At 44.6% G+C, this 20,983-nt stretch overlaps 1 protein-coding gene across 3 annotated transcripts in view; it reads left to right on the top strand.

The window, feature by feature from the left end:
• The first annotated feature begins 1,470 nt into the window (after positions 1-1,470).
• Positions 1,471-20,983, top strand: part of LOC131910805 (liver carboxylesterase 1-like) — a 28,690-nt gene continuing 9,177 nt past the window's right edge. The window contains exons 1-8 of one of the 3 annotated variants that reach the window (XM_059262681.1): positions 1,471-1,522; positions 4,479-4,683; positions 8,224-8,368; positions 10,395-10,528; positions 13,756-13,909; positions 17,037-17,141; positions 18,515-18,619; positions 20,143-20,181. In XM_059262681.1, coding sequence (XP_059118664.1) covers positions 1,471-1,522; positions 4,479-4,683; positions 8,224-8,368; positions 10,395-10,528; positions 13,756-13,909; positions 17,037-17,141; positions 18,515-18,619; positions 20,143-20,181 — 939 coding nt within the window. Of the gene's footprint in view, positions 1,523-4,478; positions 4,684-8,223; positions 8,369-10,394; positions 10,529-13,755; positions 13,910-17,036; positions 17,146-18,514; positions 18,626-20,142; positions 20,182-20,983 lie in introns of all 3 variants that reach the window. The other 2 variants (XM_059262683.1, XM_059262682.1) reach the window with 2 other exon arrangements.

Below are 20,983 nucleotides of genomic sequence, written 5' to 3'. Positions count from 1 at the left end.
AAATTACTGCTTTAATGTCCTTGACATTGAAGATGCCCTTTAACGAACAACTTTAAAAATGGTACTTTCATTGTTCAATGTGATTTCAGGCATCCAGATCTTCAGGAGATGGGGTTTGTCCAAGGTTAGGCCCTCTTTCAATCACTCCTAAATCCTATAAGCACATGTCCCCAGAGAGTCTCCTCACTTCATCAGGAACAGCTTGTTGTATTTTCCATCACTGTAGATTTTTTTCCTCAGAAAGCTCCCCCTACCCACAACCGGCATTGTTCTTGTGTGCTGTTCCATATCAATCAAAGCCACCACCACAAACTCTCATTGGCCTGAGTATTTCCAGCAGAGGGCAGCACAGGAAGAAAGGAACCTGCTTCTCTCTGAGGATCCTGGGAGGCTGCTGCTCTGGCTGAGAAGGTGCAGTCTTGGACAAGAATAGAAGCCTTAAGAAGAGGATCAGTCAGAACTAAACCTTGGGTGTGGCTGCACCCACCTGTAATGTCAGCACTTAGAAGGTGGAGGCAGGAGAATCAGAACTTCCTCAATTATGCAGGGAGTTCAAGGCCATATCAGACTGTCTCAAAAAAAAAAAAACAAAAGATAGAAACCAATATCAAATATGTTGCCTGTCTTTTCTGGAACATGTGGAAGTGGGGAAAGGGGCAGACAGCCCCTGACCTGAGAAGAAGTTTTTCATTCCCAATCTTTGCATTTTGTTTTACTGTGGAGGGAAATAACATTTGGCAAATGTTTGAATAATTATGAGTGACTAAGCAAGTGGATGATTAGAGCCGGAGACTGTGGAGATATGGAGTTGGTTTAACACAGAAATATTCACCCTAAACATGCTAAAAAGTAGTGAGTTTTCTGACTGTAGAGGTGGATGGCAGCAGGCCAGGCCACTTGGCAGGAACATGACAAAGTAATTTAGGCGTCAGAAGGAGAACTGTGTCAAACTTAACTTCACTTGCAGACTTGAGAACACAGAATGCTTTGACACACTAGCCCAGAGAAGTCACAGATGTGTTCTAAACTCCCAGAACAGCAGCTCTGGAGCTGTGCATTGCTATAAAATTTCCAGCCTTTCTGAGGGTCTCAGACAAAAGCTCAGCCCTGCCTGAAGGTGCCGTTTGTTGTGTCTGCCTTTGAGAAACTCTAGGTGGATTGAGGTTAGCCACAGGGAGAGACCTTATGTAAGAAGTTGTTGGTCCAGTTTGAGATCATCTGTAATCTGATAGCTGAGTCTGGAACCAATTATAAGAGCTTGAATTCAGGCAGGATCTGGCCTGGGTTGGCATCAGACCCCTGGGAACTCTGTGGAACAGTGAGAATACCTTTCATCTCATGATTAGGCAACTGGACTGCATATGGATGGGTGTTGTCACAAGACCTCACAATCTAAGGGGCGATATACAAAACCCTCCAGAAGAGCTTCGAGACCACCTCACAGGGACCCAGAGCAGCTGGGCATCTACCATGTGGCTCTTTGCTCTGGTCCTGGCATCCCTCAACACTTGCATGGCTTTTGGTGAGTTCTTCTAAAATGCAAACACTGGGGGAACATTTGAAGCTCCTAGGCCTAGGCTGAGGTGAGTGGAGATGGGCATAAGAGAATATATGACGGGCTCCATCTGCGTCAGTGCTCACCAGCTGGACTTCAACATGGGCTGGAAGCATCAGAGTCCAGCAAGCGTCATCCATCACAGAGATGCAGGGAAGGAAAAGCACCCTGATACCCCAGCTGCAAGTGCCAGGAAATCAAGCTAACCCCCTGCCTCAACGTGAGGAGTTAAGGGAGCCCCAAGCTATTTCCTAGGTCTTATTCCAGCCCTAGTCAGATGTGGAGAGAGGCTCAGCAGAGTTTGAACAGCATTGAAGCAGGAGTCAGAGTACAGGATTAGAGCCTTGCTCAGCCCTTCTGAGCCCCAAGCCTGGCCAAGACCTTTTAACTATGCAGTGCCTGCGTCGTGAATTGAGAAAATAGGAAAATGATAGTACCTTCCTCACTGGACTGTAGTGAGGATGAAAGAGGTGGTTGTTTCTATAGCACTTAGCATGGTATCTGGGCTAGAAGCACACACACAAAAATAATAGATGGATTTAAAGAGGTGGTATTTTAAATAGGGTATATTAGTAAAAACTTGAAATATGGTCAAGCCAACATGTTAAGAGCCAATGGCTGCAGAAAAGATAATTTGCTCCTCAGTTCCCAAGAGGTGTTGGGGCTGAGCTGTGTGCTGGGTAAGAGGATGAGTAACAGGTAGCCTTAGATGCCGGGCCCTGATCTTGTAGGGAAAGGACCACAGACACACCTAGATTAGAGAGGGAACAGGAAGGAGATACAAGGAACTGGAGGAGGGAGTGAGGCCTTCAGATCACCATGGGGAGCTGGGACTTGTCTTATGGGGATTTGTAAATAAGGGAAGGTGGAAAGGAGTTATGTAAGTGAAAGAAAAGAGTTCAGAGACTCAGATGCCAAAATGCAAGCCTGGTCTGGGAAGGATAAATGGGCTACAAATACTGCTAAGGAGAGTCCTTGGGAAGTGGGGGTGGGGCGGTCCTGAACTATCTGGGTGCATGATGAAAAGGATAGCAAATTCCTAGCCAAGGGAATGAGGTTTGCTTGGTGGACAAGTAAACATCAGGGACCATTCTGGAGTCAAGAATATTCTTCTGGCAGTTCTTAACATGGTCACCCTAACCAGGCTCCGGTCTACCCTGTGTGCTCCATTCTTATGGAAAATACAGTCCGTCCCCGTTTCACTACAGCTTCACCCCTGTCTTGGTCCTACTTGGTGTGGCACTATAAAAAGCCAGCATGACCCTCTGTCCTGATGCTGAAGGACTTTGCTACAGTCATGGGTGATATGTCTTGATGACAGTCATGGATGATATGTCCTCCTGTGTGGCTTCAGGGTGGAGGCAATATCTCAGAGCAGGCCTCCGAGAACATGATTCTATTTTCTTATCCTCCAATGGCCCCCATTTGAATACAGACAATATGTCAACATCTCCACTCAAGTGTGTGGGTAAGAACAAAATAATCGTTTAAAATTGGTTAAAGAGCAGCCAATGGCCATAGAAGGCTATTATAGGAAACCAGGTTGGAAAGCAGTATCAGTGTCCAATTCAAAACGTGAAAACAGCCACAGTTGGGAACATCCACCAAAGTGGTGGCAGAAGGAAGGACGAAGAAGTCCAGGGAGAAGTAGAAGAGGGGCTGGAAGAATACTAAGGCAACATCTGAGCCAAAATCACTAACCCATGTTAGTTCAGTGATGCTCTTCCAAATATGAAGTGGGTAGACGCCAGTGACCAGGGTGAAAAGTGGACAACTGTGATGGGAAATATAAAAAGAATGCAAAGATTACAACTTACGTCAGATGGAAGGTACACATATGGAGCATTTACTGTAGGCCAAATGTGCATTCCAGTCACTTTACATCACTTCCCAAAGAAGCCTTGAACAAACATGGCCATGTTACAGATGAGGAAACCAAGGGATTGGAAGAATCTGGAAAGGACTTCTTGTAGATGGTGTTGGAGTGAGGTTTCCGGGATTTTCTTCTGGTTTTCCTCCAGCACCAAAAGAATGCTCCATTCCAGATTGGTTTGTTCCCATTCTGCCTTACATTCAGTATCAGATCTGCCACAGTATCTTAGGGCCAGAAAGGAAACAAAATCGAGACACAGTGAGGTTGCCTGGGCTCTAATAGCAAAGTACTAGCTCTGAATTCAGAAATAATCAGAGCACAGTTTGGCCAGTGGCACTGGGGTGATACATGTCCTAAAGAGTCCTGCTTTCTTAGCCTCTCAAATGGCATGGATTTACATGGAAGTCCTGAGCTGTCCTGCAATAAGCATGGGTTCTACTTTCTGCATTTGAGGCTTTCAAACACAAAGCCTTGCAGATATAGAGATGTTGTCACTCACAGTGTCTAGCTCTAGCTCAGAGGTTGTACCCCAGCCATCTCCTGTATCAGGTTCTTATAGCCTACACCTATTTGACTTAAATACTCAGAGATAGGCATAGGACAACTGAGGGCAGCCCATGAGCTCCAAAGAATGGTACAAACTAACTTCCACTACCCCTGCTCCACTTCCTCCTCCTTTCTCACAATCCCTCTGCCTCACCCTCCTTACTGACATTCATTCCTTTCATGGTTCATTCAGTGGTAAGGAGCAACAGTTGTAAGGAACAAGGGCCCATCTCTCATTCATGATCTCACCCAGCATCCAACACCAACATCAAACTGAGCTATCTCCCAGTCTCCATGAAATGCATGCTTTTCGGCCTCCAGTTCTAGTTTACCCCTTCTGACAGTCCACTGAATTGGGAAGGATGGTTTTTCTCACCCTAATTTTAAATTAGAAATGATTGATGCCTAACATGGCTATGGTAGCTGATTCATGACCATATACCTAAAAGCAAAAAACAAGATATCCCTTCTGGTACATTCTTATTTCTATTCCATCATCATCAGGGTACCCATCCTCACCACCCATGGTGGATACTGTTCATGGCAAAGTCCTGGGGAAGTATGTCAGCTTAGAAGGATTCACACAGCCTGTGGCCGTCTTCCTGGGCGTCCCCTTTGCCAAGCCTCCTCTTGGATCCCTGAGGTTTGCTCCACCACAGCCTGCAGAGCCCTGGAGCTTCGTGAAGAATGCCACCTCCTACCCTCCTATGTAAGCTGCTGGGGTGGGCCTGGGTCTCTTTCAATGGGACATCTGTCTCAGAGAGCTGTAGGAAAGAGTTGAGATTGTTCTCTGACTGACTACACTTTGTTTATGTATCCTTAACATACTGTAAGATCTCAAAGACAGTCCATAACTGTTAAAGTGTCGAGTCTTTTATCTGTTGTGCACCTGATATAATTCCCAACATAGTCTAGGTTCTGATAGTGCGTCAGTGAACAAAATAAAGATCTCCTACCTTCATAGAGTGTGTATTCTATAAGAGATACAGACAGATAGGCAGACAGGCAGACAGACAGAGAATAACTGCAAAGCAAGAAAATAAATTTTGTGGTATTATAATGTTTAATGATCCACTCATTGGATTAAAATGCTGATAGGAAGACAAGACGCAGGGATCCTATATCTCCTGTCTTTAACTTTTCATGGATGAAGCTGCTAGTATTGGAGGTTAATGGAATTTTCCCAGGGACCTGCCCTGAGAAGATTCCTCCTAGGGTTCTAGGAAAGATGCTACAACAGATAGCATCTGAGGGAAAAGAATCTATGTACACCATGCTCTTTCATCTGTGACTTTATTTCTCTAAGACAAAATTCTATCTATATAGCTTTAGCTCCGTCCTCACATACAGCTCCTCTCTGTACCTATGGGGCCTGCCTATCACAGTCCTAACTAAGCTTCTATGCTTTTGACCTCATCTTCGTCCTCTGTTCCTTCATCCTCCATCTTTCCTTCCTTGCTCCTTACCCCTGGCTCTGAGAAGCTCTGCCTTCCTCTCTTCTCTCCAGCCACATAGCTCTGCCTACCATCTATCAAAACTGTTTTGTCCTTTCTCTCTTGGCTATATGACTCTGCTCTGCCCAGGAATCCTGCCCCATCCTTCACTCCACCTGGATATGCAAAAACCTCCTTTGTTCCGAGTCATTGTTCTGGAATGCCATTTCCCTGTCTGGGGAAGGGAGGTCTGAGCTTCATTTGCACAAGAAACAAGTTATGCATCTACAGCTCACATATCTCCTAGGCCCTGCAGGAGTGTTACCTAGTGGATCAGCAGTAGATCTGAGAAACTAAACTGTTTGCCAAATGGGCACACAAGAATTTCATAGCAGCCAGGTAGTGGTGGTGCACGCCTTTAATCCCAGCACTCGGGAGGCAGAGCCAGGCAGATCTCTGTGAGTTCGAGGCCAGACTGGTCTACAGAGCGAGATCCAGGACAGACACCAAAACTACACAGAGAAACCCTGTCTCAAAAAACCAAAAAAAAAAAAAAAAAAAAAAGAATTTCATAGCAGAAGACAGCTGATATATATTAATAAGCTAAATAACACCAAATATTCCTTGATAAATGGCTTCCTCTTGAAAGACACCTTGATCAGTCAAGGTATAGCTTATTATTTCAGCTGAATCTCTGTAATATATTCTTGCAGCTCGCTGCAGGGAGTGAAATGTTGTGAGTGCTGCAGCTGAGCCCAGAAGCTCAGGGTGCCCAGGTAGCCCCTTGAGTAAGGTACCTAGCTTTTACCCTTCCCTCCTCCCTTTCCTCCCTCTCATTGTCTCAACTTTATATTTCGGTGGTGTTCTCACATGGTATCCCTTGAGCTTTTGCCTTTTTTTCAGTGTCTCCATGATAAGCTTTTGTTTTGTAGTCACTGGGGAGCTTACAGCAAACACCCTATTCTTACAGTATTAACCTGACAGGACCCCACCTTCGACCACAAAGCAAACTAACACTCTAAATTTCAACTCTTTCCTTCCACTTTGAATTTTTGATCTCACATTTTTTGTCTTGCATATTATTACCAAATTCAATAGATATCATTTTTATTAAGTAAAATAGTTTTGTCACTTTAAAGATAGGTGTGAATACTTAGCATGATTACGGTGCTAATACAATTGGAACTGTTTCTGTGTCTACTGCGAGTGAAGGTTAACAATCCCTGTTATTACATGTTGTCTTCTATTTGGAAACTCAAGTAGTTCTTGTATGGTGGAGCTGATAGCAATAAATTCCTTCCCCTTTGTTTATCCAGGCATAAGAGAACTACTTTATGTGTTATTGCTTTTCTTACTGTTTTTTTTTCTTTTACCTTTGATTGTTGAGTTTGTTTATAATATGTCATAGGTGATCTTATTGGGTTTGAACTTGTGACATTTGGACCCTGGCATCTCCCTCCAGGCTGAAACAGTCTCCATCATCCTCCTTGAATATGCTTCCTTGCTGTTTGTCAACTGTCTCCAGTAACCCCCGTGCTTGTTCCTTTGATGTTTCTAATGGCTCTCATAAGTTTTCTTCCTTCATGCACATTCTTTTCTCAGTGTGTACTTTCAAATAGACTGCCTTGGGACTGCAGCTCGCTGGTAAAGTGTTTGCTTAGCAAGTTCAAAAGCCCCTAGCACTATAAAAACAACAAAATGGGAGCATCAAAAGACCTGCCTTCAAGCACCAGTTTACTGTCTGGTGCCTTTGTTGTTGGCTCATTTTTCACTTCATTCATTGCAGTTTCCAGCTTCAGCATTCCTGTTTGATATTTTTTAACGTTTAGTCTCAGTGTTAAATTTCTCTCATGACAATATCAACTCTATCTGCTAACAACAAGAAATTAGAAATATCTCTGTATAGACAACTTTACTACTTTCCAAACAAAATTTCTATGATGAACTTATGAGTCATTTCTTTGTGTTCCCTTGGAGTCTGTTGTTCTTCCTTAAAACAAACAGAAAAAAATGGCTGTTTGGAGTCAGCTCTGGGAGATCCCACATCCCTGTCATTGTGGGGTCTGTCTCTGGTGCCCTATTTTGTATACTTATTGAGGTTATTTTGTCCTGAATGTTCCCGATACATGTGGTCATTGTACAATATCTACACATTGAAGGCCCAAGTGTCTACTAGTCTCTGCAGTCACTTTTGTCACCTAAACTCTCTAAGAGTAGATTGGATGCTGTGTTCCTTAAGCTGGTGACAGTGGTACCCATCTCAGCAGTACAGGACACAATGACCCAGGCTTACTGTGAGTCCTGAGATTTTCTAGATGAGCTGGACCCAGAGCACATACAAGGAGAATTCTAGGACTGCATGACTATGCTTCCCCCATGAATTCAAGCCTGGAAGCATGCCCCAGTGGCCAGGCAAGGATATCCCCCAGAACTTCCCCACATGGAGAAGATAGATAGATGCCTACTGCAGCTGGAGCTGGGACTGGGCCACCTCAGTATCTGTGTGAGGTAGATGCTGGAGACTCTGCCTCATTGGATCTGATGGGTGTCCATCCCCCTGCAGTGACCTGAACAGACATGGTAGCTGTTTCATTACAAGAATAAGGCCTAGTGGATGTTAGGTTCCCTTTGGATCTGATGTGTAGCCTCTGCATGGTCTTCATGGGGTCCCAGGATTCTTGCCAGGACTCCCAGGTAACTTCCTACCCACAGCATAGTCTCAAGCCTAGTAATAACATAGTTTGTGAGCTTAAATCATCTAGTAGAAAGCCCTCCCCGGGCTGTATTTGACTCTCACTTCTTTCTCCCCCCCTCAGGTGCTCCCAAATTACAGGGGTGGGGCCAGTGCTCTCTGATGTCTTCACAAATCAACTGGAAAATGTTCGTCTAGAGTACTCTGAAGACTGCCTTTACTTAAATATTTACTCCCCCGCTGACCTGACAAGCAAAGGCAAGCTGCCGGTGAGCACTCAATGGAAGTCGGCACCCTGGGGCTTCAGCATCCTGGATTTCCCAGTGCAGTTTAGAGGGGGTGAAGGATGCTGGCAGTACAGGTATTGTCAGCCAGGCCTCTGACTTTCCTTGACCACGGGAACACTTGTTTCTGTACTTCAGTTTTCCCCGGTGATGCTAGCCATGTGTGGGAGACTGCAGTGAATCTGGAAGTACATCCTAATTCTTCTGTGTTCTCTCACAACAGTATTAGGAAAGAATGGTGGTTGTCTTAATTCCTGTTTAAGGGTCTGATCCCTGAGGAATTAAGACATAATTTCCTGTCAAGTCAGAAGTGGAAAGAATCCAGACCCCAACATTCACCTAGTTCCACTTTTATGGATAGAGCAACCAAAGAAAAGATGGAGGGAAGCTGTAACTTAGGGTTGATGGACCCAGGACTCGGGTCCCCTGACCTTCAAACCTTTTAACATGGACTTGGAAACCACACAAGCATGTGGCCTTCCAAGTACACCAGGTTCCATCTGTAAAACTTTGATGGTTCCATGACGAAGGTGTGTGGGAAGGAGACTGGGACAATCCCAGAAGCATTTCCTTTGCCAAACATCTGGGACTTCACCATAATTTGTTTCCTTGGTTGCCTTTGGCAAGGACTAATGACCCAATGAGTCAGCATTTCCGTATAAACGGAAATGAGATGAGGCAGGCTGCTAGTTACAAGTCACGGGATGGAGGTCTTCTGGAGAGGGTGACCCTTGGGACGGAAGATACCACATAGCTTCTTCAGTTTGTCATTTCCCACCAGTCTTTGCACTCAGCCTTCACTCTGAGATGACCTTGCCTCAGTCCTTCCCTCGAGGTGGCAGGGGCCCAGAAGGAGGAGAAACAGGAGACGGATGTAGGAGTCTAAAGGCAGGAGGTGTTCCAGCTGTGGACACAGGTCCTAGAGAACAGAGTCTGAATTAATCCCGGGAGTGTCTTTGAGAAGATGAGAGACCAGGCTGTTTCTAACTTTCTTACCCTCTGTTTCCTCGAACGGGTACCATTCCATTTGAGCATGCAGTGTTGACTTTTAAGCCGTGCTTCAGTCCTGGATGAGCACACACGAGGCAGCAAGAACATCTGCCCTTTACCCTAGTAGCCCCGACCGCTAACTCACTCAGCTCCCGCTGTGGGCTACAGGAGTTAGGGCTTGAGTCAAGCCTTGCTTCCACCTCTCATGAGCTGCGGAACCTAAAGCAAACCACCTATCTGTTATGTGGATAGGTTATTTTAAAGTACTTTGAACAGTAATAAGTCCACAGTTCATGAGTTCTTTTACATTTTATTAGCAATGTTATAGTATTTTATCCTTTTAGTTCTTCCTTGAAATGTGACCTCGGGAGCATTAAGCGGAAATTGTACCCACTCCCTTTTCTCACAATCCTTAATCTGTATGGCAGCGCCTGGTGGGTGGTAGGCTCTCAGGTAAAGTCAGTATCTAAAGACTTCTTGGAAAGGTAGATGGTAGCTAGGCTTAGGAGATGGGGAGGTTTGAGGAAGGCTAAGGGCAGACACCTCAGGAAGGGGCACGCACCACTAGGGATATGTGTACTTCTTGAGACCGTATTTCAGTCACAGGGAAAGTTAGCTCACCGCTGCACTGAGGTGAAGCCAAAAAGGCAAACACGATCCCTTGTTATGTCCAGACTGAGATGGGTGGTGTGCTGGGGAGAAAACGACATCCATCCTTGGCTTTTGCTGTTCCCAGCATAACATTCTCGGTTGGAAGACCCACTGAAAGACAGGGTCCTTGAGACTGGAGAGAAGGGAAATGACATTGAGTAACTAGGCAGCACTGAGGGGCATTGTGGTCTGGGACCCAGCTTAGAGAGTTGAGAAGGATATAGGCCTTTTGTAGCCATGACAGACACCCGTGGGCTTTGGATAATGGCTTCCTTAGTCATAACCAGACGTAACCAGAAACAGTTAAGAGATCAAATGTCTTTCCTTCTTTACTTCATATAACCTGAATGGTTTCTTGATGTCTGTCCAGGTGATGGTGTGGGTCCATGGAGGTGGTTTGCTGTCTGGTGGGGCATCAACTTTTGATGGACTGGCCCTGTCTAGCCATGAAAAAGTGGTGGTGGTAGTCATTCAATACCGCCTGGGCATCTGGGGATTCCTCAGGTAAGATATTGGACCTGTTTCACATTACATTAACACCCCCTTATCAGGACACTAGGACCCATCCCTGGTAATTTCATCTGCGTTCCTTAAAGCATCTATATTTCTTCAGTTTAGAGTCCTCCTATCCTCTCTTTCTCCAACCACACTTGTTCACGTGCTCTGGGCTTTTGTGTATTCTGTTCTCTCTGCCTGGAAGACCTGTTTCTAAAGGCATTCACCTTTCAGAGCCTAGCTTTTACTTTATCAATTCTGAAACATGTGCCTCCTTTCACCTGTGCTGCCCAGCACATGGCATTCCCAACAGCAGTCCCTGACCAGCACAGAATCTCAGTGTCGCACACCTCCTCCTGGGACAGGAGGCATAGAGGAGTTCAGAGAATGTTTGTGTTGTCAAGCAATGAGTGGCTGGGGTGAATGGAAGCTGTCAGAGGATCTGACCCAGGAAACAGTGTTCCCTGGAGAGTGTTAGAAGACACGCAGCTCACTTCCTTCCTAGCATCTGGCACATGCAAGAGTCCAGGCTAGAGTCTCCATCAACTCTGTGAGGTCAGGACCAGGTTTCCTGCACTATAGCACTGGGGGCCTTTCTCACACATATTCCGTACAGCTCTGAGATGGTTGCTAAATAGTCTAGCTGAGTTGCAGCCACCACTGAGGAGACTGTGGAGCTGAAAGATGGCTCTGGTCTGCCTCTCAGCTGGTTGCTTTAGGCTTCTGCCTCAGGAACAAATGCATCATCACTTAAGGTACCATGTCTCTTTCCTTGGGTTCTGTTTTGCTACTTTCTATTTCATTCAGCCTGCCACAAGTGGTCCTCTACCTCCTCTCTCCCTTTCTCTCCTCCACCTATGCCTGGCAGGCTGTGCTTGCTGAAGCCACCAATGACCTCTCTTCTCCCCAGTACAACTTTCTGACCCCTCAGTAGCAGCCCGGTGAGCACTCGTGCTTCTGAGCTGCTTCTGGCCCTTGGCCACCTTCCACCTCCTTGACTGCTCATGCTCAGCCCTTTCTTGCTCCTTCCCTCTGAATCCTCAGGCCTCTGTATGCCTCCCTATCCCTGTACAGTAATTCCCAGAATTCCCCACTATGGTGGTTAGAATGAGAAATGGCTCACATAGGCTCATATATTTGAATGTTTGGTCCCCAGTTAGTGGAACTGTTCTGAGAAGGATTAGGAGATATGGCCTTATTGGAGGAGATATATCACTGGAAGTGGGATTTGAGGTTTCAAAAGCCCATGACCACCACCACCCCATCTTCCGCTTGTGAATATGATGTAAGCTCTCAATCACTACTCCAGTGCCATGCCTCTTTGCCTGCTGCCACACCTCCCACCTTAACAGGGACTGGCCCTCTGAAACTGTGAGCAAGTCCCCAACTGTATCTTTTTTTTATAAGTTGCCTTGGTCATGGTGTCTCTTCACAGAAATAAAACAGTAGCTAAGACACCTGTCTCTCTTAAAGTCAAGATACCATCTTTAACTGTGTCCTCCTGTTTCCCTGGATGTCTACCTAGTACCACCTTACTTCACAGAGACAGTGTGAACTACATAGAGAACAAAATCTCACTTCCTGTTTTCATAAGGCCCTCTGTGAAGCTGTATTCAGTTTTATACTTTTTATCGTTCATAATAAAGTCCTTGTGAAAGTCTAGACTCTTCTTTATCTCATACCCCATACCTACATGGCCCACAAACTTCCTAGCTCTACCCTTCAAATACAGTCAGAGCCCAGGTATTCATTTATTCCTTGCTTCTACCAAGATCAAAGCCCTGTGTCTCTGGCCTACATTACTATAGTGACCACTTAGTCTTCTCTCTGCTTCTTTCCTGTAATGGCTGCTCCACATTGGGCCGAGTGCTTGTCTAAGACACTCATCCACAGAGGACTCCCACCTTCCTAACATGTGTGTTTATAGTTCTTATGGCTGGTGATGCTGCCAGCCAGGAGTAAAACCCTGAGATAGCTTTAGGTAGGAAGTCCAAGAAGAAGACTTGAGTTCTTTCCTTGAAGTCATCATATCTTAGAAGGCCTCTGTGTCTATGGTGGATGGTGTCCTGATAATCTGCCTCCTGCAAATCTTGTTAGCAAGTGATTTCTTGGCTCTACCCATAAATGCATTGTCTCTGTTCCTTCTCTTTCATGTGATAATTTTCCGCAAATTTCTAGTCTGTTTTCCTTTGATCTTCAGCCTCACTGAAAATCTCACTATCAGCCGTCAATGATGTCCACACTGTGTCCTGAAGGCTTTGCTGTTCAGAAATTGTTTCCACCATGTCAAGCGCTCCATCATTCTTAATTTTAGCATCACCTAAAGCTTTAGGGTATGGGTGTGTCTTTGCCAAGTTGTCTGCAGAGATGCCCAAAGTATTCCTTATTCTAATCAGTTTGCACCTGAGTCATCTATAGCACGTCACATACAGCACTTCGGGCTGACAAGGCTGCGCCTACAAATCCTTTAGACCTTTCCCGAAGCCACTTTCACAGTTAAGTCAGCAGACCTTGGTACCAATTTTCTGTATCAAGCTACTTTCCATGAATGGAACAAATACCTGCAGCGTAGTATTTTGTAAAATCTGAGTTTGGGCTGCAGAAATGACTCAGTGATTAAGGGTGAATACTGTTCTTGCAGAGGACCCAAGTTCAATTCTTAGCACCCACACTGGGCAGCTGACAATTGCCTATGACTCGAGCTCCAGGGAGATCACATGCATCGGGCTTCTGGCAGGCACCAGCATACACACACACACACACACACACACACACACACACACACACACACAATTAAAAATAACAAATTTAAATTTTTAAGTGAAATTTATTTATCACACAGCTTCAAAGGCTGAAAGTCCAAGCAGCAGGGTGTCAGCTGTGACAAAGAACTCTGGGCAGTGTCACATTAAGGCAGCTAGTATTGTGGCAGAGGGGAGTCTCAGAAAGCCAGAGAGCAAGTGAAGGCCAGGCTCAGTCTTTTATAACTTTTTCATAAGAACTAACCAGAATGCTATTGGAACTACATCCATCCTAATGTCCTCAATAGACCAACCACCTAACAGTGGACTCCTCCTCTTAAAGGTTAGATCACCTCCCAACACCCCCATATTGAAGACCAAACTTTAAATATATAAAACACTGAGGGACAATCCGCACTTAGTCATGGCCAGCTCTCGACCCGTCCTAGCCCAGCTATGGTCTCTCTGACTCCTACTCTTACCCTTCTCTTACAGCACAGGAGACGAACACAGCAGAGGGAACTGGGGTCACTTTGACCAAGTATTTGCCCTACAATGGGTCCAGAACAACATTGCTAACTTCGGGGGGGACCCAGGCTCTGTGACCCTCTTTGGCGAGTCAGCAGGAGGGGAAAGTGTCTCTGTCCTTGTAAGTATTCCTAGCACCAAGCCCCATGTCCAGGGTTGATGTGGCTGCTGACCAGACCTCTTGAAGACTATTCAATCCAGCCACAGGCACTTTGGCTGACAAGACCCGGATTCAGACTGACTCATGGCTCACCATCAGGCAGTGGAGAAATAAAAGCCAGGAGCTCCCAAGCTCAGACCTCAACTTTGTGTCCTGGAGCCAAAAGAACGTGTTGCTGAGCCTGGGACCATGGCGGTCCTAGCCTTCTCACTTGGTCGAGTTCTCTCTCCTCTTCCTAATCATCTTAGCTTTGCCACTCACCTGACTAGGGGGTGGGTGTGATGTACAAATAAACAGATGCTAATGGTCAGTAGAAGGTCACTATTTGGCTGGAAACCAGATTTACAGGTATAGAGAAGGTTAGCCCTGAAAGAAGACAGGGTTTCCTCTGAGGCTGTCCTGTGGCTTGGTCATGACTAGGGGAGTGGGCAGCAGTCTCTGGGCCTAAGGCACCGTGCTTTAGGGGAAGTCAGTGAGAGAGAGAAAGAGCAGAAGGCGTAACAGAGAGGGTATGAAAGGGGGAGGAGTCTACAGCCTACAGGTACAGGTGCAAATGATCTTGTTAATATAGAAATGGGGCACATTGAAGGGAACTAGAGCAGGCACTGGGAGCTGTTCAGAACCCTCCGGCCACCTCAGAGTTGGGTAGATCAGCCCCATTATGCTTTAAACATGTATCCATTTCATAGCTGAATACTCACAGGATAGTACTTTCTCTTTATAAAGTAAATTTAAAAAGTGAGAAAAAGGACAGATAATGCCAAAGGAGAAAGAAGTCATCCATGATCCCGCCCTCCAGACATTGTCACTGTGGCGTCTTAACCTGTATTTCCTTTGTCTTTTTCCTACAGTTCTAGCTCTCTCCCTGGCCTCTGTTTATCATCTACCTAGCCTGTCTCTGTCTCTTGTATGTATCACACAACTTTTTAAGAAAAACTTTCTTCAGTATTAGACTGCCATAAAAACTCACTAAATGCTAAATGCCTTTCCTTAATACTTGGGTTTACTACAGCATAGTGTTCTATGGCGAGCATAAAACATTGTTTATTACCCAGTATTACAACATTAGAGCCTTATGTGGTCTCTCAGTTTTACTATCATATACACCCTGAATTTTCTTTATTTTGTATTTGTTGGTTTTTATAAAATATTTTTGACACAATGTATTTTGATCATATTCTTTTCCCTTCCTCAAGTCTCCCCAGATCTCCTCCCCTCTCTAACCACCCAACTCTATGTTCTTTTTTCTCAAAAGAGAAAAAAAAACAAATTCAAAGCAAATAAGCAAAACAAAACAAAAAATATAAAGAACACCAAAACAAAACAACACTAAAAAGCATACACAAAAGTCATGCAGTCCACTCTGTGCTCGCCAACTACTGCTGAACGTGGGGCCTGCCCTGAGTGATACACACTTGATATATATCCAATGTCATTCCATTGGAGAGGCTGATTCCCAGCAGCTTTCCACTGTGCATAGCTTGGTTGGAGTGGGACATTGTGCCCACTTTCCCTTCTCTGCGCTCAGACTTGGTCTGGCGTGAACTTGTCAGTGCTATGAGTTTTCTTTTTAAGAAAATTTTTGTTAAAATAGAAGATTTATTATATCTAAATTCTTTCTAATTGCTTTCATTACTTATTTTGCTTTTGAGATCATAATAAAATGACATAATTTCTCCCTTCCCTTTTTTCCCTCCAAACCCTCTACCTCTCTTTGCTCTTTTTCAAATTAATGGCTGGGCTGGAGAGATGGCTCAGCCCATTAAAGGCTAGGCTCACAATCTAAAGTATAAATACTTAAGAGTTCAAATTAGTAGCCTTTTTCATTAATTGTTTTTGCATGAATATATGTATATGATGTGTATATATATATATATATATATATATATATATATATATATATATATACATGTATATACATGTACATTCCTAAATACAACCTGTTCATTCCTTATGATGTTACTTGTGTGTATGTTTTCAGGGCTGACTATTTGACACTGGACAACCAATTGATGGAATCTTCCCTGTAGAAGACTATTTCTCCCACTCTCAGCATTCCTTAGCTTCCCCTAGTGCTTTGCGTAGGGTTGAGGCCTCATGGTCTTTCCACTGTCCACTTTGGCATGGCTATTGTTGTTGTCCTGGTTCAGCTCATGTTTAGGCAGTCGTGTTGATGAGACATTGCAGGAATTGCTTCTGATGTTACTAGAAGATACAGTCTCACGGCAAACTCCCTGATCTTAAAATCTCTCCACCTCCTACGCACTCTTCCCTGAGTTTTAGATTCCAGAGATGTTTTGTAGATGTATCCACTGGGACTGGGCTCCAGAAGCCTGCATTTTGATTGGCTGTAGTTTTCTGTAGTGATCTCTGTTGAAAAGAAAAGTTTCAGCTCTCTATTTTCACTTAAGACCTTGTTTGGTTGGTTGGTTGGTTTTGGTTTTTTGCAAGACAGGGTTTCTCTGTATAACCCTGGCTGTCTTGGAACTCGCTCAGTAGACCAGGCTGGCCTTAAAAGCACAGCTCTGTCTTCCTCTGACCTCCTGAGTGCTGGGATTAAAGGCCTGTGCCACCACTGCCCTGTTAAAACCTTAACAAAAGGGAAATCATGCCTGGTACTGGAAACCTAGCCAACTACCCAGGGCTTGTGAAGTCGTGGACCTTGGAAGAGAACTATCCCTTTACTAAAACAGTACAATCCCTAATTACATTCTAAATATCTGTCCTTATATCCACAGATACGTATACTCATCAAGGAAATGTCTTGAAATTTTTCTATGGATGCTCATTATCATTTTTCCCAGAACACTTTCTGAGTAATAGAGACACTGAAACAGAATTTGTAGTTAGGAACTGCAAAACCTTTCCTTCCAGTGTTTTTGGATGTCATAAATGCATGCCACATACTCCCTACTCTATTCCTGGCTCTGAGGAAAGCTGGGGAGCAAGTGGAGACAGGGAAGGAGCTGTCACATTTGCTGAAAACCAAAGTCTCCAGGCAAGGGGCACACGAGGAAGGAACCTTACAAGGTGAGCAAGTCACTGGCCATCTCCCTTGAGCATAATTCTCCTCCCTCTTCCTTCCCAGGTTTTATCTCCCCTGACCAAGAACCTCTTCCACAGGGCCATTTCTGAGAGTGGTGTGGCCCTCACTCCATGTCTATTCAGGGAGAATACCAGGCGTGGGGCTGAGGTAGGTCACCTGGGTAGCCCATTCTAAAATCCTCAAGAACCTTCAAGGAAGTTTCCTGCTGTGTGATCTAGGTGATTTCTCCAAGTATTGAAAGAACAATAGAGACCTCACTCATTCTCTCAGTTTCTAGCTAGGAAACTGGATCAGAATGTGGCCATGATTTATCAAGGTCACCAAGTGATCAGGGTCAAGCTGAGACTCAAGCTCCAGACAGTGGACTGCCAGCTCTCAGTGTAATGAGCACTGAACACACTGATCAAGTGTACCAAGGCAGACTACTACACTGGACAGTGATCAGTGGCCTGTAATTACACATGTTTTTGTCAGAATCTGAGTTCTAGTGCTCTGCATGTGGTTTATGGATTTGGGATAATTATTCCTCCCTGAGGCCCTGGTAGCCAGGGGTTGGTTTCTAGAATATGTGTTCATTGGTTCATTCATGTGTGAGTGTGTGTGTGTGTGTGTGTGTGTGTGTGTGTGTGTGTGTGTGCTTTGTAACCTAGAAAGCATCCATTCTTGTGAAAGAGATTGATTTTTTTAATTGTGTGATCAAACAAATGGCACTATTTCAACAATGAGAAGATGTATAAAGGAAAGAGAATAACCAAATCTTAGGAAATCACAAGACTCCAAAAGGAATGTTTAATGAGAATGTGACTGATAAGTCAGCAGGAAGATCAGAAAAAAAGAGGCATATTTACCCAGTGAGTAAAGGATATCCCAAGAAGGAACAGCATGTGCAAATGTCCTGTGCCAAGGGGAATCCTGTGTGAGGGAGTGAGGGAAGGCTGATGTGGCCAAAGCAGACAGAATGAGCAGAGAACAGAATGAGCCAAGGATCTCTTACTTTTGATTATGCACGTAGCCCATGCTTACCACCGTCAGCTTGTATCCATCTGTGCCTCCTCCTCCAGCTGGTTCGCTTCCAGGCCACATGGGTACCACGCCTGCCACTGAGATTACAAACTGCCCCTTGGTCCAAGAGCAGTAGCTCTGTTCTGTGATTTGGGGAAACAAAGAGTATTTTTGCGTTGGCATTTCTTTGTAACAGTGGGGTATGAAATCAAAAGGTAGTATTTGAGATTCTGTGCTTTTTAGCCACCATTGCCCACAGTCATTCTCAAAATGGTCAGCTTTCAGATAACCATACCATGTCATCAGAGAAATGGCAACTAAGTCACAAACGTGTAAGTGACTCATGTCACAATCCAAGTTGGTAAGTGAGGAATGCTGCTCAGCCCAGAGCCTTCACCTGCTGGCCACTTTCTGTGACCACATCCCACAACAATGATCTTGAGACAGCCCTTCTCTCTGTGTTCACGGAGGGCGGAGAGGATGCCATTTAACTCTATGGTTGCCTCTGATCTCTGCAGCAAGTCGCCATTGCTACAGGGTGTGAGGCCACTACATCAGCCGATATAGTTCGCTGTCTGCGTGAGAAGACAGAGGAGGAACTCTTGGCAACAACACTGAAAATGGTAGGTGTGTCTGTTCCCATGGCCCCCACACTGCTGTCCTAGGTGCGGTGGCTCTCATGCCCTGAGCAAACTATGTGGGGACCTTTCAGGGACAGTGTCAGCCTTCTGATACAAGTTAGATTTTTTTTATTGTGAAATAGTTTCAGTGTCAAAAATGTCCAAAATTAACTTATTGAAAAAAATAAGTTGTATATGATTGACAATACTCCAGCTTTATCAAAACAATCATTTTAGCATTGTTATAGGTGGATATATAGGTGTTCTAATAGATTAAGCATTTTCTATTCACAGAAGTAACAACCATTTTAAATTTTAGGACTTGAGATACTATGCACAATGGTTTTCAGAAGTGCTACAATTTGTCTAACAGTTGGTTAATTAACTTTAGGAAATAGAACTTTGCAAGTATTTTTCCTAATTTCTATCTTTTCCTCTACTTTTTCTTTAAGTATGTAATCTGGAGGAATCCAGAATGGAGATAGTTAATAAGGAAAAGCAAAAAAACTATCAATTATAAGTTAGTAGTGTTATGATTCTAGGGAAATCATACATTCATCCATTCATTCATCTATCCATCCATTGTTCATTTATCCAGCCATTAATCTATCTATTCAAACATGATATACTTCCACAAATGCAATATCAACTCATCTATAGTGCTTCATTTATCCTTTCTTGACCATTTTAATACCTATGCATTATCCAGCTCCTCATTATGTACACCCCACAATCCATTCCAACAAAACAATAATCTATTATCAATTACCTCTATGAATGAATTCGTCAGATTCACCAATATGCTGTGTGCCATATGACCACCCATCCATTCAGATGTCTATCCAGGTACCTAATGGGTGAGATGGGGTGAGAAGACAGAGAGTACACATTCATTACACCCAGCTAAGATTCGTGAAAGGAGGGTGCCATAGAAGACGGATGATCATGATTCTGTTATCACAGGGAAGCTTGTCAGAACAAACACCAAGAAAACACAGCATCTGGGGCCATGTGACCTACCCCCTTCATTGGGAAGGTGTGAGTGCAAAGTCAGAGGAACATGAAACTTTGACTCCCCCGTCCCTTGGTCTTGCTTTCATTCCTTCTCAGCCCTAAATGCTGGAAGATACTACTGGACCCCATAACATCCCATTAGCATGGGGCACTGCCCGGATATCCTGGCATACCAGGTTCTCATAAAATGATCCAACAAGATGTAGTGGAGTTCTAAAGCTTAGATGTTTCAGTGATTCTCCTGGTGACATAAGAAGAAATAAAATATAAGAAAAAGTAGGCACACTGAGAGTATGGACTCCAGAGCTAGGGTCTGTCTTTTTGTTTTTGCCTATTCTGCCTTGTCTTACTCCATCATCATGTGCTTGTGTGCAGTAGAGCTCAAGTCTCCCCACACTGGGCCAAGCCAAGGAAGACCAAGACAGAGAACCTGACAACTCAGGAGCGTAGCTAGAGGTCAGTCTTTGTAGAGGGAGGCCTGCTCACCACATCTTCTGCCTTTGTCTTCACAGAAATTCTTTGCTCTTGATTTGCTTGGAGACCCCAGAGAGGTAAGGATCACTGCTTTTCCATTACAGGTGCTGAGTCTTAACACTTTTAAGCTCCAAGTAACTATAAAGCCCAGAGTTCTCCTTGTGAAATGGTAGCTATACTCTGCGGGCATGTTGCAGGGGCCCAGAGAAGGTAGTCACTTGCCAGAGTAATGTAGCCAGCAAAACCACGTGCAGTGATGTTCTTCACAGTGAGTGTGCCCAATAAACAACTCAGTCTCCTGGGCTCTGGCATCCCCTTCTCATTTACCTTTCCTGCTCACAATATGGTCCTGTAAGAGGAGGGTACACTAAAACCTTCCACTGTCAAGCGGCAAAGATGTTTGGGTAAGGATCTTAGGAGCTGTCACTGAGGAGCTCTAGCTGATGGATGCACTCAGCTGAAACTCCAACTTTGCTCTCCCACCTCGTCCTGCCCTCCCACCTCCTTGCAGCGGCCTTTGTCTTGTGAAACTTGCTACTTGTCTTGTGCAGTGTCTACAGTTCTGCCTTCACATTTTGCTTCCTCTTTGTCTGACAGGCAACTCCTGACTCAGCCTTCCTCTTCCCAGAATTCACCTGGTCTGCTTATCCTGCCTATACTTCCTACCTGGCTACTGGCCAATCAGCATTCTATTTATCAACCAATCAGAGCAACACATTCACAGCATACAGAGCGACATCACCCATCACATAACTGATCTGAGTGTTTGTGATTTGCCAGCTATTGTGTGGAAAATGGGATCTGCCCTGTGACGCTCTCCCTAATGCTCTCACTTATCCATACCCAAGTTTCTCGGCATTTCTGGGAATAGCCCTGTAA

This window comes from Peromyscus eremicus, chromosome 5 (assembly GCF_949786415.1).
Source record: "Peromyscus eremicus chromosome 5, PerEre_H2_v1, whole genome shotgun sequence".
NCBI lineage: Eukaryota > Metazoa > Chordata > Mammalia > Rodentia > Cricetidae > Peromyscus > Peromyscus eremicus.
Note: the sequence above shows the minus strand (reverse complement) of the source record. Positions and strands in the feature narration are given on the sequence as shown.